Genomic DNA, 26,161 nt, shown 5'->3' on the forward strand with positions numbered 1-26,161 from the left:
TCGTCGCCTTCAGATCCTCGGATACTATCACCCCAAGATCCCTCTCCCCCTCAGTACCTACAGTGGTGGAAATAAGTATTTGATCCCTTGCTGATTTTGTAAGTTTGCCCACTGACAAAGACATGAGCAGCCCATAATTGAAGGGTAGGTTATTGGTAACAGTGAGAGATAGCACATCACAAATTAAATACGGAAAATCACATTGTGGAAAGTATATGAATTTATTTGCATTCTGCAGAGGGAAATAAGTATTTGATCCCCCACCAACCAGTAAGAGATCTGGCCCCTACAGACCAGGTAGATGCTCCAAATCAACTCGTTACCTGCATGACAGACAGCTGTCAGCAATGGTCACCTGTATGAAAGACACCTGTCCACAGACTCAGTGAATCAGTCAGACTCTAACCTCTACAAAATGGCCAAGAGCAAGGAGCTGTCTAAGGATGTCAGGGACAAGATCATACACCTGCACAAGGCTGGAATGGGCTACAAAACCATCAGTAAGACGCTGGGCGAGAAGGAGACAACTGTTGGTGCCATAGTAAGAAAATGGAAGAAGTACAAAATGACTGTCAATCGACAAAGATCTGGGGCTCCACGCAAAATCTCACCTCGTGGGGTATCCTTGATCATGAGGAAGGTTAGAAATCAGCCTACAACTACAAGGGGGGAACTTGTCAATGATCTCAAGGCAGCTGGGACCACTGTCACCACGAAAACCATTGGTAACACATTACGACATAACGGATTGCAATCCTGCAGTGCCCGCAAGGTCCCCCTGCTCCGGAAGGCACATGTGACGGCCCGTCTGAAGTTTGACAGTGAACATCTGGATGATGCCGAGAGTGATTGGGAGAAGGTGCTGTGGTCAGATGAGACAAAAATTGAGCTCTTTGGCATGAACTCAACTCGCCGTGTTTGGAGGAAGAGAAATGCTGCCTATGACCCAAAGAACACCGTCCCCACTGTCAAGCATGGAGATGGAAATGTTATGTTTTGGGGGTGTTTCTCTGCTAAGGGCACAGGACTACTTCACCGCATCATGGGAGAATGGATGGGGCCATGTACCGTACAATTCTGAGTGACAACCTCCTTCCCTCCGCCAGGGCCTTAAAAATGGGTCGTGGCTGGGTCTTCCAGCACGACAATGACCCAAAACATACAGCTAAGGCAACAAAGGAGTGGCTCAGGAAGAAGCACATTAGGGTCATGGAGTGGCCTAGCCAGTCACCAGACCTTAATCCCATTGAAAACTTTTGGAGGGAGCTGAAGCTGCGAGTTGCCAAGCGACAGCCCAGAACTCTTAATGATTTAGAGATGATCTGCAAAGAGGAGTGGACCAAATTCCTCCTGACATGTGTGCAAACCTCATCATCAACTACAGAAGACGTCTGACCGCTGTGCTTGCCAACAAGGGTTTTGCCACCAAGTATTAGGTCTTGTTTGCCAGAGGGATTAAATACTTATTTCCCTCTGCAGAATGCAAATAAATTCATATACTTTCCACAATGTGATTTTCCGGATTTAATTTGTGATGTGCTATCTCTCACTGTTACCAATAACCTACCCTTCAATTATGGGCTGCTCATGTCTTTGTCAGTGGGCAAACTTACAAAATCAGCAAGGGATCAAATACTTATTTCCACCACTGTATCAGACTCTCACCGCCTAACACACAAGTCTCTCATGGGTTTCTACTCCCTAAATGCATCACTTTGCATTTCTTCGCATTGAATTTTAATTACCAAACCTTAGACCATTCTTCTAGCTTCCTCAGATCCCTTTTCATGCTTTCCACTCCCTTCCCGGGTGTCCACTCTGTTGCAAATCTTAGTATCATCCGCAAATAGGCAAACTTTACCTTCTAACCCTTCGGCAATGTCACTCACAAATATATTGAACAGAATCGGCCCCAGCACCGATCCCTGAGGCACTCCACTACTCACCTTTCCCTCCACCGAGCGAACTCCATTTACCACCACCCTCTGTCGTCTGTCCATCAACCAGTTCCTAATCCAGTTTATCACTTCGGGACCTATCTTCAGCCCATCTAGTTTATTTAAGAGCCTCCTGTGAGGAACCGTGTCAAAAGCTTTGCTAAAATCTAAGTAGATTACGTCTATAGCATGTCGATGATTCAATTCTCCAGTTACCCAATCAAAGAATTCAATGAGATTCGTTTGGCACGATTTCCCTCTGGTAAAACCATGTTGTCTCGGATCTTGCAGCTTGTTGGCTTCTAGGAAATTCACTATCCTTTCCTTCAGCATGGCTTCCATTTCTTTTCCAATAACCGAAGTGAGGCTTACCGGCCTGTAGTTTCCAGCTTCTTCCCTATCACCACTTTTGTGAAGAGGTACCACCTCCGCCATTCTCCAGTCCCTCAGAACCTCTCCCTTCTCCAAGGATTTATTAAACAAATCTTTAAGAGGACCCGCCAGGACCTCTCTGAGCTCCCTCAATAAGCCTTATCTAAGAGGCTAATGCAGTTGAGAATGTTGAAATGGTTTTTCCAAAACTCTCTTAAGGACAATTCTGTATCTGATGTCACTTCAAAGCACCTTTGAAACATTGCTTTTGTGTACAATTTCTTGAAATTGGAAATGACATTCTGGTCCACGGGCTAGATGAATGGTGTGGTATTAGGGGGCAAGAACTTCACTGTGATAAAACTGAACTCCTCCAACAATGCGTCTTCCAAACCTGGAGGATGTGCAGGAGCATTGTCCATTAACAGGAGGCACTTAAGGGGCAACTGATTATCCTGGAGGTATTTTTTCATGCCACAGGAGAACTCAAAATTAGCAGCGTGGGCATGCCAATGAAATCCGAGGCAACCGATGAAAACCGAGACAAATTTTTCAAAGAAAAAAAAACGACGAAAACCAAAAACGACAATAACCGAAGTCAGCAAAAAACGAGGTATCACTGTATTTATTTTTATACTAGTAAAAAGCCCCGTTTCTGATGCAAATGAAACGGGGGGCTAGCAAGGTTTTCTTCTGTGTGCATGTGGGAGTGTGTGTGTCCCTGCCCTCTGCCCTCTCTCCCTTCCCCTGTGCTGTCTGTCCTCTCTGTCCCCTCGGAGTCGAGTCCTTCAGTGTTTCCTGCTGTGCTGTGTTTGTGTTACAGAGATAGTGAGGGCTTCTGCCCTCTCTCCCCTCCCCCCTCTGAGTCCTTCGCTGTTACAGAGAGAGCGATTTGATTTCGTGCTTTGCTGTGTTTTCCTTCACTGTTTGTGTTACAGAGAGAGCGAGGGCGGGGCAGACACTCATGGGGAAACCGGATATCTCTCCCCCTTCACACTTCCGGCTGGAGGCTTCATTTAGAACGTTGGTGGTGCCTTTTATATAGAGAGATTTGGTCATTTTTACTATTGTTAGGCTGTTAACAAAATTGTAAGTTTTATGTTAAACTGTTCCATGGGTGAATCTTTTCATAAAAGCAGTTAATAAATTCCAATAAATAAATAAAAACCAAGGGCACCATTTACTAAGCCGCGCTGTAGGCACGCTAATGTTTTTAGCATGCACTAACACTAGAGACACATATAGGAATACTAGTAAAAGAGGCCCGTTTCAGAGCAAATGAAACGGGCGCTAGCAAGGATTTCGTCACCAACCCCCCCCCCTCCCTCCCTGGCCAACCCCTTCGTTGTTCTGCCATTGCTCCGCCCCCGTCATGACGTTTGACGCGAGGGCGGGGCCCGGAGCGATTTCCCCCCCCCTCCCTGCCTCCCTCTCTACCAACCCCTTCATTGTTCTGCCATTGCTCCACCCTCGAGGGCAGGGCCTGGAGCGATTTTGGTGGCTTCACCACCACGAACCTTCAAACCTTTTTGAAGGAAGTCAGGGAGGGCTTGGCTTCACTGACATCAGTGTCCTCAGAACGTTGAGGGTGAGTTTTATGTTTAAACTGTTTTATTGATGTCACAGTCAATAACAAATATAGTCAATAAACATTTACTTAATCCAAGTCTTTGTCCGTTTTGTTTCTTAACATAATCATATCTAAAGTGTCATCAAAAGTTTTAAAGGTACCCTTCCCCTTCCCCCCACCCCCCTTCCCCCCCTATACCTGAACCGTATAATTCTCATATCACCATTAATCAATAAACATATATATCATTAACTTTCCTTCCCTTCCTTTCCCGTGAGTGTGTTCACCAATAAACTACGAGCTCTGCTTGATAGAGCCTGTACATATGGTTCCCAGACTTCCCAAAACCGTTGTCTACTTCTAGGGCTACTGGACATAGCACGTGCTTCCATTCGCACCAGGGAGTGAAGCGAGCTCCTCCATTGCCAGAAGGATGGTCCTATATCTTGTGTCCAATGTTGTAATATACATTGCTTCCCAACAATTAGTACCTTATAGATAAATAGACTTTCTTTAATTCGCATTATTGACCCTCGTCCCCTTAGTCCAAGCACAACAGTTTTAGTCTCTAGCCGAAGCTTCCTGTGCAGCAAGGCCTCACAATATTCCAGCACTGGACCTCAAAATTTTTGTATAACCAGACATCCCCAAAACATGTGATACAGTGTTGCTCTCTGAAAATTACATTACTGCAATGTGTTTCTTGCAATCTACCTGCGTAATAAGCCTGTATGGGAGAAAAATACGCTCTCATAATGATTCTAAATTGTATCTCCCTATGTCTGGCACTAGCCACTTTATGTACTATCTCCTTTAGTGATTGGACTATATCTCCACTGCTGATCTCTACCTGTAAATCCTCAGACCATCGTCTTGCCACTGCTTCATAACTACGATGCTTGGCAATCAAGCTTAGCTGTTTATACAGTGTGGACACCGTAGTCTGTTCTCTTCCCTGAGGCAAAAACAAATTCACCAGCAACTCATACATCCCTCTATCACATTTTTCTCTAAGTAATTTCTCAATATAGCTGTGGATCTGGCAGTAAGCATACCATGTCACGTTCTCTACTCCCACCAAGTCCTCTAAAGCCTCCCTTGATATAATCTTTCCCGTATCTTGCATAACATCTGCCACTAATACCACTCCCTCCTGTGCCCACTTAATAAATTTCGGGTAGGCATTCCCTGGTTCGAATGCTCCATTTCCTACTAGTGGGAGGAGGTCCGTACATCGTGGGTTCTTATTTAATCTCCTCAATATGTACTGCCATATACATCTCATTGGGTGCAATAAAATATGATGTTTCCATTCCTTTGGTAACATTTTACTCTCAACGTGCATCATATAATAGGGATGATATGGTCTAAACAATGCACACTCAATATTCCATGCCGTATGCTCTTCTGTTTCCATAATCCAATCTGCTAAGTGTCTAGCTAAACAGGCCCAATTATATTGTTTAATGTCAGGCAACCCCTGGCCTCCCTCTGTTCTTTTCCCATAGAGATATTCCAATTTAACTTTAGCCTTTTTCCCACTCCAACAGAACCTAGTCAACATGCCTCGAATCTTCTTTATATCTTTAGTCTGTAAAACTAGTGGCAACTGTCTTAATACATAGAGCCATTTTGGAAAAAGTATCATCGTAAATAAACCCACTCGCCCACTTAAAGTTAAGGGTAGTCCCTCCCATATTGCTAGTTTGTGGCGCGTATATTGCAATAACTTATCAATATTCTGTCTATATAATCTACTCGGATCACTTGTTAGAGTTATGCCTAGGTATTTAAATTCCTTGTTCGCCCATCTCAGTGGGAACCTACCCTTCCATTTCTCCCTTACCTGATTAGTTGTGGGCAATCCCTCTGACTTTTGGAAATTCAATTTAAATCCCGAAAAGGCCCCATATTCTTCAAAAACCTCCATCAACACCGGTAGCGAGCTCTCCGGTCTAGCTAGATGAACCAAAATGTCATCGGCAAACGCCGAGATCTTAAATTCTCTGGTTCCCAGATTTATACCTTCAATCTCAGGGTTATCTATGATTTCCCTGACCAACGGGTCTAGCGTAATAGCAAACAGTAAAGGGGACAGAGGGCATCCCTGTCTGGTACCTCTATTAATTACAAAATTTCGAGAGTACGCTCCATTAACCAGCACTCTCGCCATAGGGTTCTTATATAATATAGAGATTGCTTGTGTAAAGAAGCCTTCAAATCCGTACGCTCTTAATGAAGCGAACAGGAACTCCCACTCTACTCGATCAAACGCCTTTTCGGCGTCGAAGCTAATCAATAGGGAATCTCTACCCCCTCTGCACACATTCTCTATTGATGCCAATATCAGTCTAATATTTTTCCCACTCTGTCTCCCTTGTATAAATCCCACCTGAGGAGTTGCAACTATGCTGGAAAGCACTTTTGCCAATCTCGAGGCCAGAATTTTTGCTAGCAGCTTAGCTTCATAACTAATCAGTGAAATTGGTCTGTATGAGTCTGGTATAGTTGGATCCCTCTCAGGTTTTGGAAATACCACTATATCCGCAAGTCGCAAAGACTGTGGAAGTTCCCCTAATTCAACTGATCTATTAAAGGCTTTAGTTAAGGGACCTCCTATGTCCTGCATTAATATTTTATAGAATTCAGCCCTATATCCATCTGGCCCCGCAGCTTTATGTAAAGCACTAGCTTTAATTTCTTTAAGGACCTCCTCAGTCTCAATCGGTGTATTTAGCGCCCTTTTCTGTTGTTCTGAGATCTTTGTCTTGTTGATATTCTCTAAATATATGTCAGGGTCTAAATCATCTTAGTCTTTTTTGGCATATAGCCTAGCATAATAATCTTTAAATACTTCTCGTATCTCTGTATCATCATGTACTAGGTTCCCCCTCTGTGTCTTGACTGCCAACACTCTCCTCTGCCCCTTCGCCTTCCTCACCAGCCCTGCCATCAGCTTCCCTGGTTTATTTCCAAATCTATGCAATTGATATCTATAATATTCAACAGATTTACTGGCTCGCTGATGTAGCAGTTCATTTAAATTTACCTGAGTGGCTAACAATTGCTCTCGGATATGATTTGCTGCCCCTTGTCCATATGCCCTCCTCAATTGCACCAACTGTTCCCCCAATCTAATGATCTCCCGATCTCTCTGTTTTTTCTTTCTGACACTGTATGATATAATCTCTCCTCTTAACACAGCCTTCCCAGCCTCCCAGAACAATATTGGTGTATCAGTATGAGATGCATTGTACAGTGCATATTCCTCCCATTTTCTCCTAATATATGGTCTGAAATCCTGATCATAATACAGATCCAAGGGAAATATCCATCTAAGCTGTCTGCTTTGTGAATTCAGATCTTTAAATTCAATAGATATTGCCGCATGATCCGATATTATCGTAGGATCAATTGCTGCCTCCATGATATCTGCGAAGCTGTCTTCATCTATCAGTATGTAGTCTATTCGTGATTGCGTGTGGTGAGCTCTAGAATAGTGCGTATAATCTTTGGTATTTGGGTTAAGAACCCTCCACACATCAACCACTCCCAGAGCTCCACACATCAAATTGATACCTTTATCCATCTCCCCTCTTGCACCTGCTACATTATGTGATTTGTCCATGGTGGGATCTGCTACTACATTGAAATCACCCCCAATTATCTTCTTCGAAACATTAAATTGCTGCATCTTGCTTATGAGAGTATGGAAGAATTTCTTACTGTACACATTAGGGGCATATATGTTGCTAATGAGGTAGGCTGTGTTATTCACCTTGACCTGTGCCAGAATGTATCTCCCTTCAGAATCAATACACAGCTGCTCCACCTCAACCTGGAGTGATTTATGGAACAATATCACTACCCCAGCCTTCTTCCCCACCGCAGGGGTCTCCAATACTGTCCCCACCCACCAGGTTTTGAGCTTAAGATGCTCCTGAGACGATAGATGTGTCTCCTGGAGGAGTGCTATATCTGCTCTTTTCTTTTTGAGACTATGTAATATTTTCTTTCTCTTAATGGGAGATGTGATACCTCCTACATTCCAGGAGTATATCCTTAATCCCATCAGTCTCCCAAATCTCGCTCATGCATCAACCAATATTCCACATCCACATAAGGGCAGTCATGGTGTCCCAGCAGCACCACTCCTACTATTTGTTCAAGCAGCCGCTCATCATTCATCTCACTCATGTTTCTCTTCTGACTCCATGTATCTAATTGAGAATCTGTTAGCCAAGTTCTATATGTCTCCCTATCTCCCATCCCCCCCCTCCCTCCCTCCCATCTCCCATCCTTCAAATCCTCCCTCCCTCCCTCCTGTTCAAAGAACTAGTCACTTATTAACACCTGCATTCACCCTGCAGTTATCATTTACCCCTCCAACTCTTCCCATTCCTAACGACCTACTCATTCACAAATTAACAGGTCACTTTTCATATACCAGTCTTTGATCATCTTCTGTTGCAACCACCTTTCAATAGTTCAGCATACTGTGCTGTGTTTCAGTTCTGTGTGGTCTTTCAGCCTTATTTGCATTCCGCCTCTCCATGCTCGTACGACCTTGAAATTCCATATTATATTCCACAGTCCATGTCTGTTTCCCCTATTGTCATCTATGTATTGTATCGTCAATAAGATCCCATATATTCAAGCATGAACATGTCTAATTAAATCTCTGTTTCATCATTCAATGTTCAATCTTTGAGAGATCAAAATGTTTCCCAAGGGTGGTTTTCCATAGCAAAATAGTTTCAATTAAACCTCTGTCCTGTAAAGCTCCAGAAAATGCTTCTGTAATTTTATCCTTCCTCTTAGAGGGTCTATTCACCCCCATGTTGTTGAATGTATGCTTTAGCTGCTTCAACTGTGTCAAAAAATTTGGTGACTCCATTGATCGTGAGGCGCAGCTTAGCCGGATATAGGAGCGCAAATTTTATTTTTTTATTGAAAAGGTCCGTACATATAGGTGCGAAGGACTTCCTCCTCGCCTGCACCTGCTGGGAATAATCCTGAAAACACAGGATCTTCTTATCTTGGTAGGTGAGGGTATTGCCTCCTCTTATCGCTTCCAGAATATGTTGTTTATGTCGAAAGTTCAGAGATTTTAGTATGACTACTCGCGGCCTGTTCTCATGCTGTCTCGGAGGCCCAACTCTATGAGCCCTTTCAATACAAAAACTCTGTAATTTGTCCTCTAAGTGCAATGATTTCGGCAGCCAATCCTCCAAAAAGGTGGGCAGATCTTTATCCATGAGCGATTCTGGAAGCCCAACCAGACGCAGGTTATTTCGCCTGCTCCTATCTTTGTCTCCAGATCCTGTACTCTCCGCTCCAATTTCTTGTTGATCTCTTTCTGCGCCCCTACCGTCTCCTCCATCTCTGAAATCCGCTGTAAACCTTCATCTAGCTCCATATTTATACTATCAATACGCTCATGAGCTTCCTCCGTCCGATCGAGCAATTGCTGAAGTTTTTTGTCCAGCGCAGCTTCGACCGCCGCTGTAACCTCGGCCGTGATTTCCGTCAGCCATGCGGATCCCACCGCAAATTCTCCGGGATCTCGCTGGTCGGCCATCTTGTTTTCTGGCAGTTTCGATTTGTCTCGCTCTCTCCTCACCGATTTCGCTGCCATTCTATGTTTCTTCACTCGATCTCCACTCGCCAATCGCTCTCCCACCGATTATGAGTAAAAATGTGGCGTTTCGCTCCTTGGGTAAGTCAAATTATCTGATTTCCGGGTGAATGTGCGCGGAGCCTAGCTTTCCAGCGTCAGCCCTGCACCATGGCGTCACGTGACCTGAGGGTGAGTTTTATTATAGTAGATATGGGTGTGTCTAGCATTAGCAAGCACTAAAAATGCCAGCATGCCTTAGTATACAGGGCTCCAAGTTTCTGTTAAAAATGAACAGTCTAGCTGTTTTACTTCTATTAAATTGTGGCTAATGTGCCATTTATTTCCTGCAGCTTTCACATTCAATAAGGTACTCTGCCTACAACTATAGGTGCTTTCCTAATTAACTGAAATACTAACTGATCACAGTTGACAGGAAAACCAAGGATCCCCCACCCCATTTATAAACAGTTTTCTGCCAATTTCCATATCCACCTTCCACAGATTAATGTAATAATGGGTCAATTTCCCTCCCCATCAGCACCTCCACTCTACTTTAAACCGTAAATGTTAAACTACTCCACCATTCTATTGTTCTGTCTACTTTCACTAAAATAAAGGAAACCCAAGATCTGTAATCCACTATTCCCAACCCCTCATTATCCCCCCCCCCCCCCACAAGAAACTGCTCTGAAAACTCCACCCAAAACAAAAACAAAACACCTCAGGTAGCCTCATCTGCCCTCATTAAGAGCTCAAAAGGGCATGATGAGCCCCTTTGCCAAAATTAATATGCATGAAATAGATTTGCATACGACACAGGTAGCACATGTAAATCTGATACGCATATCCACTGTAGATATCTTGAAATATCTGCACCACCGACATTTTCCAGTCAGGCATCTTTTGCAGCTCAATGATGTTGTCCTACTGAGGACATCACAGGAATTCTACAGCCTGGACTTCAACTTTACTCTTTTGTTAAGCGGTTTCGCCATAACATAAGAGATTTATCCGACCCCTGAGGCAGGCCTTTGTGTCAAAAAACGGCCGTGTCGGGTCATCTTTCTATTGTTGACATTAAAGCCTTCTAGATATCCTCCTTGCATCTACCTCACTGTTTTGTTTGATGCTCACTTCTACGAGAGGTCTTTTTCTCCTTTTTTGTTTGACTAACCAGATAGTACCATGGTGGTCTGCACAGATTTTCAGCAGCAGGCTGGACCCAGTGAGCAGGAGTTACCCAGGTAGGAACTGCTTCTATTGGATTATTCCTTTTGAAAATCAACCTCCTAAGTGCTAAATATCTTAGACAGTAGTTGACTGAATGACCCACTGTCAAGATCTGCATCATGGCAGTGCAGCGTTTCACAAAACTTTGCCCCTGGATTCTGTCAAAAGAACGCACTACATAGTAACATAGTAGATGACGGCAGAAAAAGACCTGCATGGTCCATCCAGTCTGCACAAGACAAACTCATATGTGTATACCTTACCTTGAATTTGTACCTGTCCTTTTCAGGGCACAGACCATATAAGTCTGCCCAGCAGTATTTCCCGCCTCCCAACCACCAGTCCCGCCTCCCATCACCGGCTCTGGTACAGACCGTATAAGTCTGCCCTCCCCTATCCTCGCCTCCCAACCACCACCCCCTTTTCCCTCCAACTGCTCCGCCACCCAATTTCAGCTAAGCTTCTAAGGATCTATTCCTTCTGCACAGGATTCCTCTATGCATATCCCACGCATGTTTGAACTCCGTTACCGTTTTCATCTCCACCACCTCCCGCGGGAGGGCATTCCAAGCGTCCACCACCCTCTCCGTGAAAAAAATACTTCCTGATATCTTTCCTGAGTCTGCCCCCCTTCAATCTCATTTCATGTCCTCTCGTTCTACCGCCTTCCCATCTCCGGGAAAGATTCATTTGCGGATTAATACCTTTCAAATATTTGAACGTCTGTATAGTTTTACGAAAAACAGCAGTTCACCCTCGCAGCATCAGGTCATGAAGGCAGAACTTTGCCTGGTTCTAAAATGAAAGCTGTGCATGACTATGCTGTAGCCTCTTTACATAAGAGGCAAGAGAAAATGAGGAAAATAAAATAGCACCGGAAATGCTTAAAACTGAAATAAGAACCAGCTGTTTTGCCATAGACAAAATACATGGCATCTGGAAGCCTTATATATGCAACAACTAGATTGTCTCTTTGCACAGAACGGCATAAAGAAAACTAAATCCATAGCAAACACTGACAGCTTGATAGACGCTCAGCTGGCAATTTTCATGAAGAAAATAATGGGAAAAACAAAGATGAACAGCAGCCTTAAATTAAAGCTGCATAAAAACAGAATATGTTGGTAGATGAGGACCAGACAACCTGAATCGACCCAATTTCTTACTACAGTTCCATACACCCTATAGGATCTCTGGCTTTAGCCTTATTTCCTCTCAACTAAAGAACCTCGCGATTATCCCAGCTCTCTTATATTGTGCTAGAGTTTTTCCTTCTACCACTGTTAGTGCATGGCTGTTCCCATGCATCCAAGACCCTTTCTATGAAGAAATATCTCCCTTTTGGAGTCTTTCCTGGAACTTCCTATACTCTGCACAATGTTTGTCGCTTGTGTGTTTCCTACACCTTTAATATAATATGTCTCTATCATATCCCCCTTCCCTCTACTCTCTATATTTAAGACCTTAATACTATAGACCCACCGATGAAGACGTTGCGGGGCCTCTATCTATACCGCCCCTGCTCTAAATCCTTGTACACGTACAGCTCCGGTATTGGAAAAAAGTCATCATAATGAGGTCACACCAATAGTTTAAAGCTCCTTTTTTTCTACCATTATACCTGTCCTTGGCCACTAACTTGTCACACATCTACTATAATAATTTGCACCTCCAACGTTCTAAAACTGACTGCCATGAAGTTGAAGCCGGGTTCGTAATGTCTAAAGCCTTCCGGTGACGTCACCGTGTTGCCTGGGAAACCGCGACGCGTCTCAAGCACGGGCGCTACAAGTTCGCACCACCATCTCCACGGACCACGAGGTAAAAAGTTTTAAAGAACGTCCGGCACTTACAAATGGGAGGGGCAGTCGCACACGTCCTGCTTGCATTCTGAGGCCACAGAGAGGGAGGGAGGCGCAGGGTTGTGCAACTCGGACGACAGTGGGTGCATGGAACTCGGAGGGCATGGGATGAGAGAGGGGGGAGGGGTTTCTGGAACTCTGAGAAGAGGAAGGGAGGCAGGTAGAGGGGGCGGGGGCTGGAACTCGGAGGAGGGAGGGGGCCCTGGAACCTTGCTAGCGCCAGTTTCCTTTCTGTTGGAAACGGGCCTCTTTTACTAGTCAGATATAATCATCCCAAGGAAATAAAGCTGTTATAACAAGAAAGTGTGCCTGCTTTTACATGAGCTTCATGTAAATATTGAACAGGAAACAAATTTAAAACAGTCCACCTTTACTTTTATCCTACCTTTCATTTTATCACCACATATTTTTATCCTCCGTTTCATCATATTTTTACCCTCCATTTCATTTTATTTTATATTTTAATGATTTGACATAATGACTGTTTTGATTAGCAGCTAGGGTGCCAAAACATGGCCCAAGTTGGGTTCAGTTTGTCAGCAAATAAATGTGTGATTGATCACTTTGAAGATTATGGTTGTTGTCTTCTTCCACCTTTGTGGATTTTCTTCAATTGCTTGTCAAACCTTAAAAATAAAATCTGTTATATGTTTGGCGATGGACTAACAAAAGAACTGCTTTTTAAATTTCAAGTCCTGTAGTTCCTCATAACCTTACTCTTCGTGCAGTAAAAATAAAATTCATTTTAGGACCCTTTTTCATTCAAACAGTCAATAATCCTCTTGACCAAGTGTTTTACTTTCTTTAGCACTTCTTTAAATGAAGGAACCAAAGCTCCACACTGCACTGGGCCTGTATAATTTATCTGCAAAAATGTTTCAAGCTGAAAATGTATCAAGATGCTAAAAATAAGCCAGACTGTTATCTCATAATAAAGAGAGGAGAGTTGAAGTGATTGCCTCATTTCTTAATTAAACAAGAACAAAAGTCTAGCCATAATACCACAGACTATCATACATACGTATATTAATTCATCTACTCTGTTCTAAAATTATACCACCAGGTTTTGCCCTAGATTTCTCAATCCGTTCATCTGATGTTTTAAAGCAGCTACAAACCTGATGCCAGAAAAAACAAACCCACACACCTCCATTTCTAAGGATTCGAAAATGATACAGTTGGCCAGGATTACTCTTCACTGTGATCTACGGCTCTCCCTGGAATAACAGTTCACATCCACTAGCTGCCAGGATTCAGATATTATCAGACAACTGATAGGCCGATGCTCAAAACATAATGCCAGTGCTAGAAGAAATTAGCGCTGGACTAGCGCTGGCGTCAGTGAGTGCAGAATGCTCAGAGGGCTCTATCGCGGGAGACAATGTAGGCGCCAAAGATTAGCTCAACTAGCATGCAAATGTAGTCAAACGGATGTTAATGAGGTCATTTCCTATTCCCTCCCAATGCTCAGAGAACAGCACACAAAACAAAGCCGCCCTTACCGCTGAAAACCTAATGCCAGCTCAGAGCAGGTGTTGAGCTCTTTGAAGAGAGGATTTCTCACAATTCTCTCTTTAAAATTTGTCATTTTTTATTTCATTTGGAGGCAGAAGGAAACCTGTGCAAGCCCCTAAACGCTGGTATTGAAAGGCAAATGTGTGCGAGTCTGAGCAAACCCGAAAGTGAAAGAACACATTGGTGTCCATTTCCTGAACTTAAATATAAGCCCTTCCAAAGAAAAAATAGAATGAGATTAAAAAAGCTTTTATATTTAAAAGGTGCAGAAAACAGGCGCTAATGCTTACTTCACTTTCGGGTTTGCTTGGCGCATGTGAACAAGCCCAGAGCTTAGCACAAAACCCTTCTGCACAAGTGCCAAGCACATTCCCCCCTGTTGCTTTCACCTTTACAGCGCACATATCATTTGAATACCATTTCCTTCGAGCATTGGCAAGCTAGTTTTCTGCACCATTGCCTTTACCAGGGGAGTTCCAAGCATCAGCCCATGAGAACTGAAAGAGTCCTGCTCAGCAGTGATGTAACTTAACTATTTTTGTGCCTGGGGCTCTACTTGTTGTTCACCTGCTCTTTAGCACCAACCCAGCGAGCAGGCTTTCATATTCTCATTCTTCTCTCCTAATCTACCCCCCTCCCCAACACAAGCTGCCTGCCAATGCTTTCCACTTCTTTTGCAGATAAAGCTGCTGCTAGGACCAATGACGGTGTAGAGCTAAGTGAAAGGAGGACTTGAGCTAGCAATCACTCATAAGCCCTAAATCCCCACCCCCACACGGGCTAACTGATTGCAAAGAAGAGCCATCTGTGAGAAGAACATGGGGCCTGACAGCAGTGGCGTAGCAAGGGCGAGGCGGTGGGGGCGGTCCGCCCCGGGTGTCAGCAGAGAGGGGGGTGCTCCACCGCTCCCGCTGCTCGCTCCTCTGGCACCCCCCCCCCCCCCGCACCAGCCCTTTAAAAAGAAATCTCCAACGCGGTAGCGAAGCGCAGCACCTCGTGTCTGCGACTGCAAGCAAAAGAAGCGGATCATCTCATTGGGCCTTCCCTCACCTGTCCTGCCTTCCTCTGACGCAACTTCCTATTTCCGCAAGGGCGGGACAGTGAGGGAAGGCCCGAAGAGAGACGATCCACTTCTTTTACATGCAGACACGAGGTGCTGCGCTTCTCTATCGCGTCGGAGATTTCTTTTTAAAGACCGGGTGGCAGGGAGAAGACGAGGCAGGGTGAGGGTGGGAGGGACTCGGATGGCAGAAGGGACTGGGTGGGGGACAGATGGGGTGGGGGTGGGGGGGACTCGGATGGCAGAAGGGACTGGGTGGGGGGGACAAATGGGGTGAGAGGGACTCGGATGGCAGAAGGGACTGGGTGGGGGACAGATAGGGTGGGAGGACTCGGATGGCAGAAGGGACTGGGTGGGGGGACTCGGATGGCAGAAGAGATTGGGTGGGGGACAGATGGGGTGAGAGGGACTCAGATGGCAAAAGGGACTGGGTGGGGGACAGATAGGGTGGGAGGACTCGGATGGCAGAAGGGACTGGGTGGGGGGACAGATGGGAGAAGGGGCATGGAGCTGGAACTGGGGTCTGAAAAGTGGGCAGGAGGGAGAATCAATGGATCTGGAACTAGGGGCAGCCGCAGGTGGGATAATGGGGCTGAAACTGGGAGCCGAAAAGAGGGGGCAGTGAGAGAGGGGGAATAGATCCTGGATGGAAGGGGGAGGAGAGGGAGGGCAGACCCTGAATGGATGGGAGAAGGAGAGGGAGGGCAAATGGTGGATCGAAGGAGCAGAGGGAAAGGGCAGACAGTGGATAGAAGGGAGTGAAAGAGCAGATAGTGGATGGAAGGGGGCAGAGATAGAGGGCAGATGCTAGATGGAAAGGAGAGAGAGAGGGCAGATGCTAGAAGGAAAGGAGAGAGAGAGAGCGGGCAGACAGTGGATGGAAGGGCAGGGAGAGAGGGCAGACAGTGGATGGAAGGGCAGGGAGAGAGGGAAGACATTGTATGGAGGGGACAGGAGAGAGAGAGCAGACACAGGATGGCAGGGAGAGAGAGAAGGCAGATGCTGGATGGAAGGAAGACAGTGAAAAGAAGATAAGGAAAGCAAAAACCAGAGACAACACACTGTAAATAAAATATATATTTTAATTTTTTTTGCTTTAGGATAAAGTAGTATTGTAGCTGTGTTAATAAATGCTTATAAATAGAACATGGAAATAAGGTAATCTTTTTACTGGACTAATTTTAATACATTTTGACTAACTTTCGGAGAACAAAACCTCCTTCCTCAGGTCAGGATAGGATACTGTAACAGCACTATACTGTATTGATCTGAGGAAGGAGGTTTTGGCCTCTGAAAGCTAAAAGTATTAGTCCAATAAAATGATATTATTTTATTTTCTATTTTTGTTTTATTTCTATTTGTTAATTTGTAAAGTGATTGGTATTTGTTAGTTTTTTTCAAATTTACATCTGCTCTCTTTATATTTCGCACAGTACTTGGGGACATTTTCTGTTTCTGTGGTGTTGCATTGTATGCTTAGTCTGGCCTCTTGGGGGTTCAGTTTAATGTTTGTCTAAATAGAAAGTTTATGATTACTTATTCTATAGTGGTTTAGGGTGTATCTGTGTTTGTGAAAAAGACATGGCTCTCAGTTGGCATTCACTGTGCAGGATTGACGATCTGTACTATTCTGTCTGGTTTCGTTTTACAATAAGTGAATTGATGTTGTAGTGCTCACTGTAGTGTTTAAAATGCTTTCCTTATGTGAGTCATAGAAATTACTGCTTGTGGTATGGTAGAATTGCTCTAGAGATCCTGAGTGTTTTGTATTCTTGGTATGCCTAGTACTGGATTTTGGAGGGGGATGTTAAAAAATGACCGGCGCCGGGTGTCAACTACCCTAGCTACGCCACTGCCTGACAGATCCTGCAATCACTGTCTGCAATCACAGCTACCAATAAGCTTAGGACTGGCCGCAACAACTCCTGCTTCAAGGCTGACAAGGGGAGGGGAAGCAAAGAACAGGAAGCTGGAGCTCTGAACCCCTTTTCTGGACTGGAACCAGGACAGCTGCTGCACAGAAACGCTGGCACCAAGACATATGGACGGCCTCTTTCATCATCCAAATGGAGCACATGTGAAGTGGAGCTGTAGCCTAATGGGTAGAACAATGGGCTTAAAATCAGGGAAACTAACTTCTCCTGCTGCATAATTATTTTAAACAAACTCAAAACTGTGATGTACTAAAATCAAGTCAGGAACTCTGCCTGCCTCTTTTTTTTTTTTAATGAGATTGGAACTGCATGCTTTTCTACTTGGGGAAAAAATAACATACAGATAAGTTTAAAATAATCTTAAGTTTCTAGCATTCTCTAAGAACATAAGAATAGCCATAATGGGTCAGACCAATGGTCCATCTAGCCCAGTATCATGCTTCCAACAGTGGCCAAACCAGGTCACAAGACTTGGCAGAAACCCAATTAGTAGCAACATTATCCAATTTATATTTTGCAGAAGTACTCCAAAAGTCACAGTGGCATCCTATTAAAAAAAAAAAAATCAGCTGATGGACTGTTTTAAACAACGGCTAAGAATTTGAAATAAACAGATCCTCGATCTGACCATATTTTATTTATTTGTTGCATTTGTATCCCACATTTTCCCACCTATTTGCAGGCTCAATGTGGCTTACACATATCACATCAGAGACATCTTTTTAGTCTAGAGGCAAAACAATTTCACAAGGGTCTAAATCAAAATGACCACATTTACACTGTATCGGACCAGTCACTTCAAGCCATCAGTTACCTGCCTAGGTCCTAAAGACTTGATTAAAAAAAATCTATATATATAAAAGGCAACCCCAACGTTCTGAAGCCTCCACGGAAGTTGAGGCGCCCGAGATATCCGGTGTGGTTATCTCGTAATGACGTCGAGGGCGGAGCTATTGACACTCGAGGGCCGAAACGGCCCACAGCGAACAAGGCAAGTAGCTTCGAGGGACGGAAGGAGGGCGAACAAGGCAAGTAGCTTCCAGGGACGGAGGGAGGGGGCCCCTTGCTAGCGCCCGTTTCATTCCGCTCAGAAACGGGCATTTTTTCCTAGTAAATGTATAAAAACTCAAGTTTCTAAAAGTGAAGATAATCCAGCCTTCTGAGGATTACTATGTTGCTATGGCAAAAGCATCTACCAAATAAAGGACCATCCTCTCCTTAAAACATTAAAAAATATATATAAAGTTTCATTATGGTATGGACAAGATGGGGTGTTATTTCCAATGTCTCTCAGAAGTTTACACTATTAACCCTTCGGTAGTTGTTTATAGCTAATAAAATTTATTTTTGTGACACATAAATGTAGTTCGGGGACCTTACAACCTTAAGTCTATGTGTCAAAATCTGGCCTTGGTTCTCAGATGTCTTGTTTCTCCTTTTTAGGACATCATAAACAATGTCAGTAAAACTAAGCATAAAATAAAGCAGCATTCACATGTGTTATATATACTAATACAGCACACTAGACTATTCTCTGATATGCTTGGTGCCAGGTACCCTGATGCTCAGCTTTGCTGACAGACCTGCTTAAGAGTATTCTACGGATGTTTGGGGATTTTCTGCAGGGTTGTTGCTGCCCAACTGCAAAGGGTTTATCTGCCCCAAAATAAATGCAAGACTTCAAGAGATGTCATGCCAAACTTAGATTTAAGTATTTAAGAGTCTATATTTGGCGCTGAAAATATATTGCCGATAGAAAATACGCCTAGACGTGTATTCTATAAACCACACCTAAAATTAGGAACAGTTTATGGAACACGCGTAGTGAAGACCACATGACTAAAATACAGGTGCAGCCATTTACACCAATGAAAAGCTGGTGTAAATACCCACGCCGAACTTTAGACATGGAACGGGTTATTCCATAACACTGCGCGTAAATTTTAGGAATGCCCATGACCCGCCCATGCTCTTCCCATTGCCATGCTCCCTTTTGAGATCCACGCAGTAAAATTTACACGGACTACTTTATAGAATATGCTTAGGGAGTACTGTGTGTAAATTCTAATTAGTGCCAATTAATGCCTATACTCGCTTATTAACATCCAATTATTGGCACTGATTGGCTTGTTAATCAATCAAGTTGCACGCGCAAATCAGAATACGCCCAGATTTGCATGCCCAACTCTAGTCGCACTATATAGGATTTGGAGAAAAGATAATAATTCTGTAACAGGAAGCCTGGTAGGAGCCTATTTTCTAAAGGAACATAAGCACATACTTTCCTTTATAGAATACTAGCCCAACCAAAGGCCCTGTTTACTAAGGCGTGCTTGTGTTTTTAGCACGCGCTAAAAATTACAGCGCTAATGCTACAGCCATCCATATATTCCTATGGGTAGCTCTAGCATTAGTGAGCGCTAGCACACCTAAAGCGCGGCTTAGTAAACAGAGCCCCAAATGTATACATGCTTAACCTTTAGGTAGGAGCACCTACACCAGCCATAGAGCTGATGTAAAGTGTTGGCACCTAACTGCCGGAGACATGTGCTAACACAGTATTCTATAAGTTATGTCTGTAACTTTACAACCACCCCATGTTCTGCCCAAGCTCCACCCATGTGTACACCCCCATTCTGGCAGTTATGCAAACATGTGCATAAATACCATTATTTTAAACATTTGCACATATAATCGGTGTGTAAAGGTTAACACTTATGTTACAGAATTACCTACCCCCCCCCCCCCCCCCCCCCCGAGAGATCAATAATGGGGTGCTTATTTTTAGACACTTATCTGGAGCCTATTCTATAAGGGAAAGTGAGAACCTACTTTTCTTCATAGAATACTAGTATAATAGGTCAACAACCACAGTGCTGGTGTAAATACTCACACCTAGATTGCTTTTTTAAAAAGTATACAAATTATAGTATTATGTAACTGTGCACCCCACCCACACTTTACCATGCGTATGCTCACTTTCAAACTAAGCATCATCACATTTAAACACCTCCCTCTTTTTTTGGTTTACATTTTTTAAATTTCTAGCAAATTTTTAAACACATATCAAGCAACAAATAAATGCATAAGCTTGCACAGAAAAAATGGATACAAGCTTATCTAACCTGAAGAGCACTTTTCCAAAACTCACTCGGTCCTTTTGTTTGTTAGTTTTGTGCTATGCTATTAATTTTGTTCATAAATGCAAGATTAGCTTATTCCTGTGCCAAAACTCCCCATGAGATTTAGCACAGGAATAAGGTACAGTAAATGAATCTTGCCTTGATGAATAAAATTAATCGCATACCTCAAAAGTGACAAACAAAATGGACTGAGTTTTGGAAAAGCTCTCTTCAACTGCAGGTAAAAACCTGCACACCAACTAAACTATATAGTTGGAAAAAGAAAAAAAAAAGAATATGAAAAGGAAAAAACAAAAATCAACTAGCCGTCCAGCAAGTCCACAAACAACAGATCCAATATCAATCTAGGAGAAAACCAAGAAAATACAAAATTAAACTAAATAAGGAAAAAAATAAAGACAGTCACAGAAAGTAAGGGGGAGCCCCTATGGGAGAGAAAATCAGTGCGGAACCCTGATCCCCCACCTACCCCCTCCCCAACATTAGTTTACGGGGGGCTGGAGATCCAGTGGATCTCCAGCCCCCCTAACCCTCCTTATATGGTGGTGAAATCCTGCCCAGCACATCCCAGTTCTTCCCCAATGTTCTGCAAACCCTAACACCAGCTCCGATCTGGTGTAAGGTTTGCCACGGGCAGCGCACCAATGTTTGGCGTGCTGCCTGCTGATCATTGGGGAGGAATAAAAATACTTGTTTAGCATGCTACTTGCGGTTAGAGCCCACGAGCACGCTGTTTCACGCGCTCAGAGGCTCTGATCATGGGGCAGTAGCAAACGTGGGCGTTAGTATGGTGGCGCTGGAAGAGGAGGGAGTGTACAACTCCATCCTTCGCCACTCAGGTACGGGGGGGCGGGGAAGGTGTCAGCTAGACCACCAGGTTGGGGGGGGGGCTTGTGTTCGCGGCCCACCAGGGCTTTTTTTGGGGAGGGGGTGTGAGGGGAACTTGATAGCTTTTGACAGCCCGGACCTGTCAAACTTTCACCCTATGATCAGAGATAATAGCATGCTTAAATTTGCATGCTATTATCTCTGATCATAGGGGCGGTAAAGCCCCACGCTGTTCCAGTGTTATTTTTAGAGCACTGTTTGGAACAGCGGGGAGCTTTTGATCATCTGCACCCTAGTGACAAAACCAGAGAAGCAACTGTAGATCTGGTCCAAGACTTTTATGTTCCCTGGGGTGGATTTATCACATAATCATTACTGCTTCAACAACTCAAAATTAGGCAAAATGCAAAACAAAACCATCTAAACAATGGTACTCACCTTCCTTCATTAGCTTTCACGGCATTTCCTTGACACACAAAATCTTCAATGTAGCCTAAGCTACAGTTGATTTTGAGCCAATCTGGTTTGCAAACGTCCAGGAAGTGTGGCCGCAGTCGTCCTATCGTATATTTGGCAATATCAGTTAGAGACTGACTAACCGCTGCACCAAAAATGAACGTCCCAATGGCTTTGTAAATAGTGGCAACATAATTATTTCTGACAAAGGCATTTGAACTCAAATGGTTAAAATAAACAGAGAGGGCTTCTCCTAAGATCATCTGGAAGAGAGAAACAAGCAAGAGTTAGAGTGAGGAATACAAACATCCATGCACCTGTAAAAGAAAACAAAATTGAAAAATAAACTGATTATAATTTTCAGGAGAATAAGTTACGCTTTTAAAAAACATTATCACCACCTCAAAAATGTCTAGATGCATGATTACACTGTCAAGCACATTATTCTAACAGCGAAGAATGTAATATGCAATCTTTTATTTTGTAACATCCTTGCACCTTGGTCTGCTGAAATTGGGGTAGTTTTTACAGATCTGAATCAGTTTCACAACTCCTAATGATACAACAGATTTGGAAACATGTACATATGCAACAAGAATAGGTCACTGAAAGTCTCTTTTCTAGAAATTATTACCATTTTTCAAATGTATTTTGAGAACCACACAAATATAAACAACAGCTTATGTAAGTCATGACGCTATTAACCACCCCACCAAGAAATAAAATAGAGCGATGGTCCAAGGTAATCCATGAGCTGACGAGAAGAAATCCATTGCAGTATCAACAGTGTTCATCAGAACAAGCAGCTTTGTTTTCTTTTCCTTCCTTGTATTCAAATGTAGACATGCAGTGGCTCTAATGAGGGATGTAGCAGAAATGGAGATCTTGCCAAAAATCTTTCCCACGCTATGTTGCGACTCATCGACATCCAGTCTTCATTCATTTCTTCTCTCCTTTCAGGTGAGGACTTTCAACAGGTTTAAATGTGTTGCAATGTTGGGAAATCAAAAATAGTAACTCAGAACTGAAATTCTGACTGTAGGTGCCAAAGGTGAAAGACCGGATACTAAGAGCTTCTTTTACAAAGCTGCGCTAGCGATTCCCACAAGGCAAATGAGAGGAAGCCCATAGGAATTGAATGGCCTTCTTCTCATTTGGAATTGCTAATGTGGATTTGTTAAAGAAGCCCTAAGTAAATAAGATGCTTGTTCCTCATTCAGAAAAACCTTAAAACCAGACTTCCTCCAGGGAGGCAGCTTAAGCAATTTTAAATATACTATTATATATATTTCAATTTCACTTCTATTTCTTTTTTTTAATTCATTCTAAACATGGGATTTTTCTTTGTTGTATTCAAAATGGTTACCTACACAATTTCAACCAATTCAGAACCCAAAGAAAGGCAGTGTTCCTTTTACAGTTGCCTTTTTAAAAACCAAATTGAAACTGTGGGGACAGAATTTTAGATTACTTTATTTCACTGCATGACCCAACAAAATCATGCTAATTGCAGAATCATTAAATTAAAAAGAAAACAAAGTTAGAACACATGGAAGTACTCTGAAATATTAACAAAACTGATCTGGATTAAAGTTCAATAAACTGGACAGCACCAGAACAGAAGTATGATGCAGCTTTCCATCTTAAAAAAAGAAACTTGACAATATGAAGAGTGTAGATGCCAAAAAAAATTCCTTTATTAAAATCTTTTGTTCTGCAACTATTTCATTTTGTTTTGATATTATTTGGTTTGCAAACAATGGGCTTTCTTTTACAAAGCCGAGCTAGCGATTCCCACATGGCAAACGAGAGGAAGCCTATATGAATTGAATGAGCTTCCTCATTTACCACGCAGGAATCACTAGCGCAGCTTTGTAAAAAAAGTCTAACATGACTGCAATACCACAAAATGTAATTATTATTATTTTTTTTTTTAATAGGGCTGCATTTCTATAAAAAGTTTAATCATGATTAATCGCAAAATTAAAGGTATGTTATTTATTTAAGGCCTTGTTTACTAAGCCACATTGTAGGCACCTGTTTTTCGAGTGCGTAAAAAATTAGCATGTGGCTGAGACACCCATATATTCCTATGGGTGTCTCTAGCATTAGCACGTGCTAAAATGCTAGCACACCTTAGTAAACAGGGCCCTTAGTTTTGCTCCCATTGCAGCTCCTTGTGACTTTGGGCATTGAAGGGTTAAGGGGGCCTTTTACAAGGCCATGCTAGCATTTTTAGCTTGCGGTAAAAATCAGATGGCAGTAAATTTTGAGACACCCATAGGAATATAATGGGTGTCTCAGAGTTTACTGCCAGTTGATTTTTACCACAAGCTGAAAACACTAGTGTGGCTTTGTAAAAGACCCCCTTAACTCTTCAATGCCCAGAGTCACAAGGAGCTGCAGTGGATCAAAAATAAACAAACAACATACAGTTAATTGCAGCCCTAAAAAAAATTAAAGAATAAAAAGTAATAAAAAGATAAGAAATACAAATTAAAAATTTACAAATTACAAAATCTAAAACATGATGCAGAATAGCTATAAAACAGCCTTACAGTTTTCACAGCCTACTTCAGAAATGCAGCCCAATTTTTTAAAACATTTTGGGACACTTTTACAAAGCCACAGTAGAATATGGGCTTACCCCTGGATTCTATACACTGCATCAATATCCAAGCGTAAGTTAATTGGCTTAACAAGCCAATCAGCGTTATGGCTTAACAAGCCAATCAGCGTTAACAGCACTTAACAAGAAATAATGAGCACTAATTAGCAAGAATTGGAATTTACACGTACAATTCCCTAGGCGTATTTTATAGCGCATTGTGCCTAAATTTTAATGTGTGCATGCAAAAAGGGGTGTGGTCATAGGCGGGGAAATGGGCGTTCTAAAATTTGCGTGCATATAGAACATGGCCCAGTGCATGTAAATCTACACACCAGGATTTACGCCACATTTTCGCTGGTGTAAATGGAAGCGCATAGTTTTAGGTGCTGTAATATCAACTAAGCATATTCTATATACTGCACTTAAATCTAGCCGCCACTTATAGAATACGCTTAGCAATGTTTTCCGCATGGATTTTTTTAGGCACCATATATAGAATCTCCCCCTTGGTATGTGACACGCGCGGTAAGCCCAATTTTACCACAGCCATGAAATTGCCAGTTTCCAATTCAAGCTGTGTACAGCGAATGCTACATACCTGTAGAAGGTATTCTCCGAGGACAGCAGGCTGATTGTTCTCACTGATGGGTTGACGTCCTCGGCAGCCCCCTCCATCGGAAAGTTTACTAGCAAAGGCCTTTGCTAGTCCTCGCGCGCCCATGCGCACTGCGCATGCGCAGCCGTCTTCCCGCCCGAAACCAGCTCGAGCCGGCCAGTCCAGTATGTAGCAAGACAATACATTTAAGGGAAGACACAACTCCAAAGGGGAGGCGGGCGGGTTTGTGAGAACAATCAGCCTGCTGTCCTCGGAGAATACCTTCTACAGGTATGTAGCATTCGCTTTCTCCGAGGACAAGCAGGCTGCTTGTTCTCACTGATGGGGTATCCCTAGCCCCCAGGCTCACTCAAAACAACAACCATGGTCAATTGGGCCTCGCAACGGCGAGGACATAACTGAGATTGACCTAAAAAATTTACCAACTAACTAAGAGTGTAGCCTGGAACAGAACAAACAGGGCCCTCGGGGGGTGGAGTTGGATCCTAAAGCCCAAACAGGTTCTGAAGAACTGACTGCCCGAACCGACTGTCGCGTCGGGTATCCTGCTGCAGGCAGTAATGAGATGTGAATGTGTGGACAGAAGACCACGTCGCAGCTTTGCAAATTTCTTCAATAGAGGCTGACTTCAAGTGGGCTACCGACGCAGCCATGGCTCTAACATTATGAGCCGTGACATGACCCTCAAGAGCCAGCCCCGCCTGGGCATAAGTGAAGGAAATGCAATCTGCTAGCCAATTGGATATGGTGCGTTTCCCTACAGCCACTCCCCTCCTATTGGGATCAAAAGAAACAAACAATTGGGCGGACTGTCTGTTGGGCTGTGTCCGCTCCAGATAGAAGGCCAATGCTCTCTTGCAGTCCAATGTGTGCAGCTGACGTTCAGCAGGGCAGGAATGAGGACGGGGAAAGAATGTTGGCAAGACAATTGACTGGTTCAGATGGAACTCCGACACTACCTTTGGCAGAAACTTAGGGTGAGTGCGGAGGACTACTCTGTTGTGATGAAATTTGGTGTAAGGAGCCTGGGCTACCAGGGCCTGAAGCTCACTGACTCTACGAGCCGAAGTAACTGCCACCAAGAAAATGACCTTCCAGGTCAAGTACTTCGGATGGCAGGAATTCAGTGGCTCAAAAGGAGGTTTCATCAGCTGGGTGAGAACGACATTGAGATCCCATGACACTGTAGGAGGCTTGACAGGGGGCTTTGACAAAAGCAAACCTCTCATGAAGCGAACAACTAAAGGCTGTCCTGAGATCGGCTTACCTTCCACTTGGTAATGGTATGCACTGATCGCACTAAGGTGAACCCTTACGGAGTTGGTCTTAAGACCAGACTCAGACAAGTGCAGAAGGTATTCAAGCAGGGTCTGTGTAGGACAAGAGCGAGGATCTAGGGCCTTGCTG

General features: G+C 43.5%; 1 protein-coding gene across 2 annotated transcripts in view; it reads right to left on the reverse strand.

The window, feature by feature from the left end:
• PLPP1 (phospholipid phosphatase 1) overlaps positions 1–26,161 on the reverse strand; it is a 208,083-nt gene that overhangs the window by 75,949 nt on the left and 105,973 nt on the right. For both annotated transcript variants that reach the window (XM_030193128.1, XM_030193129.1), the window contains exon 3: positions 21,510–21,790. In XM_030193128.1, the coding sequence (XP_030048988.1) occupies positions 21,510–21,790 (281 nt within the window). The remainder of the gene's footprint in view (positions 1–21,509; positions 21,791–26,161) is intronic.

Source organism: Microcaecilia unicolor, chromosome 2, assembly GCF_901765095.1.
Source record: "Microcaecilia unicolor chromosome 2, aMicUni1.1, whole genome shotgun sequence".
In the NCBI taxonomy this organism is placed as follows: Eukaryota; Metazoa; Chordata; class Amphibia; order Gymnophiona; family Siphonopidae; genus Microcaecilia; species Microcaecilia unicolor.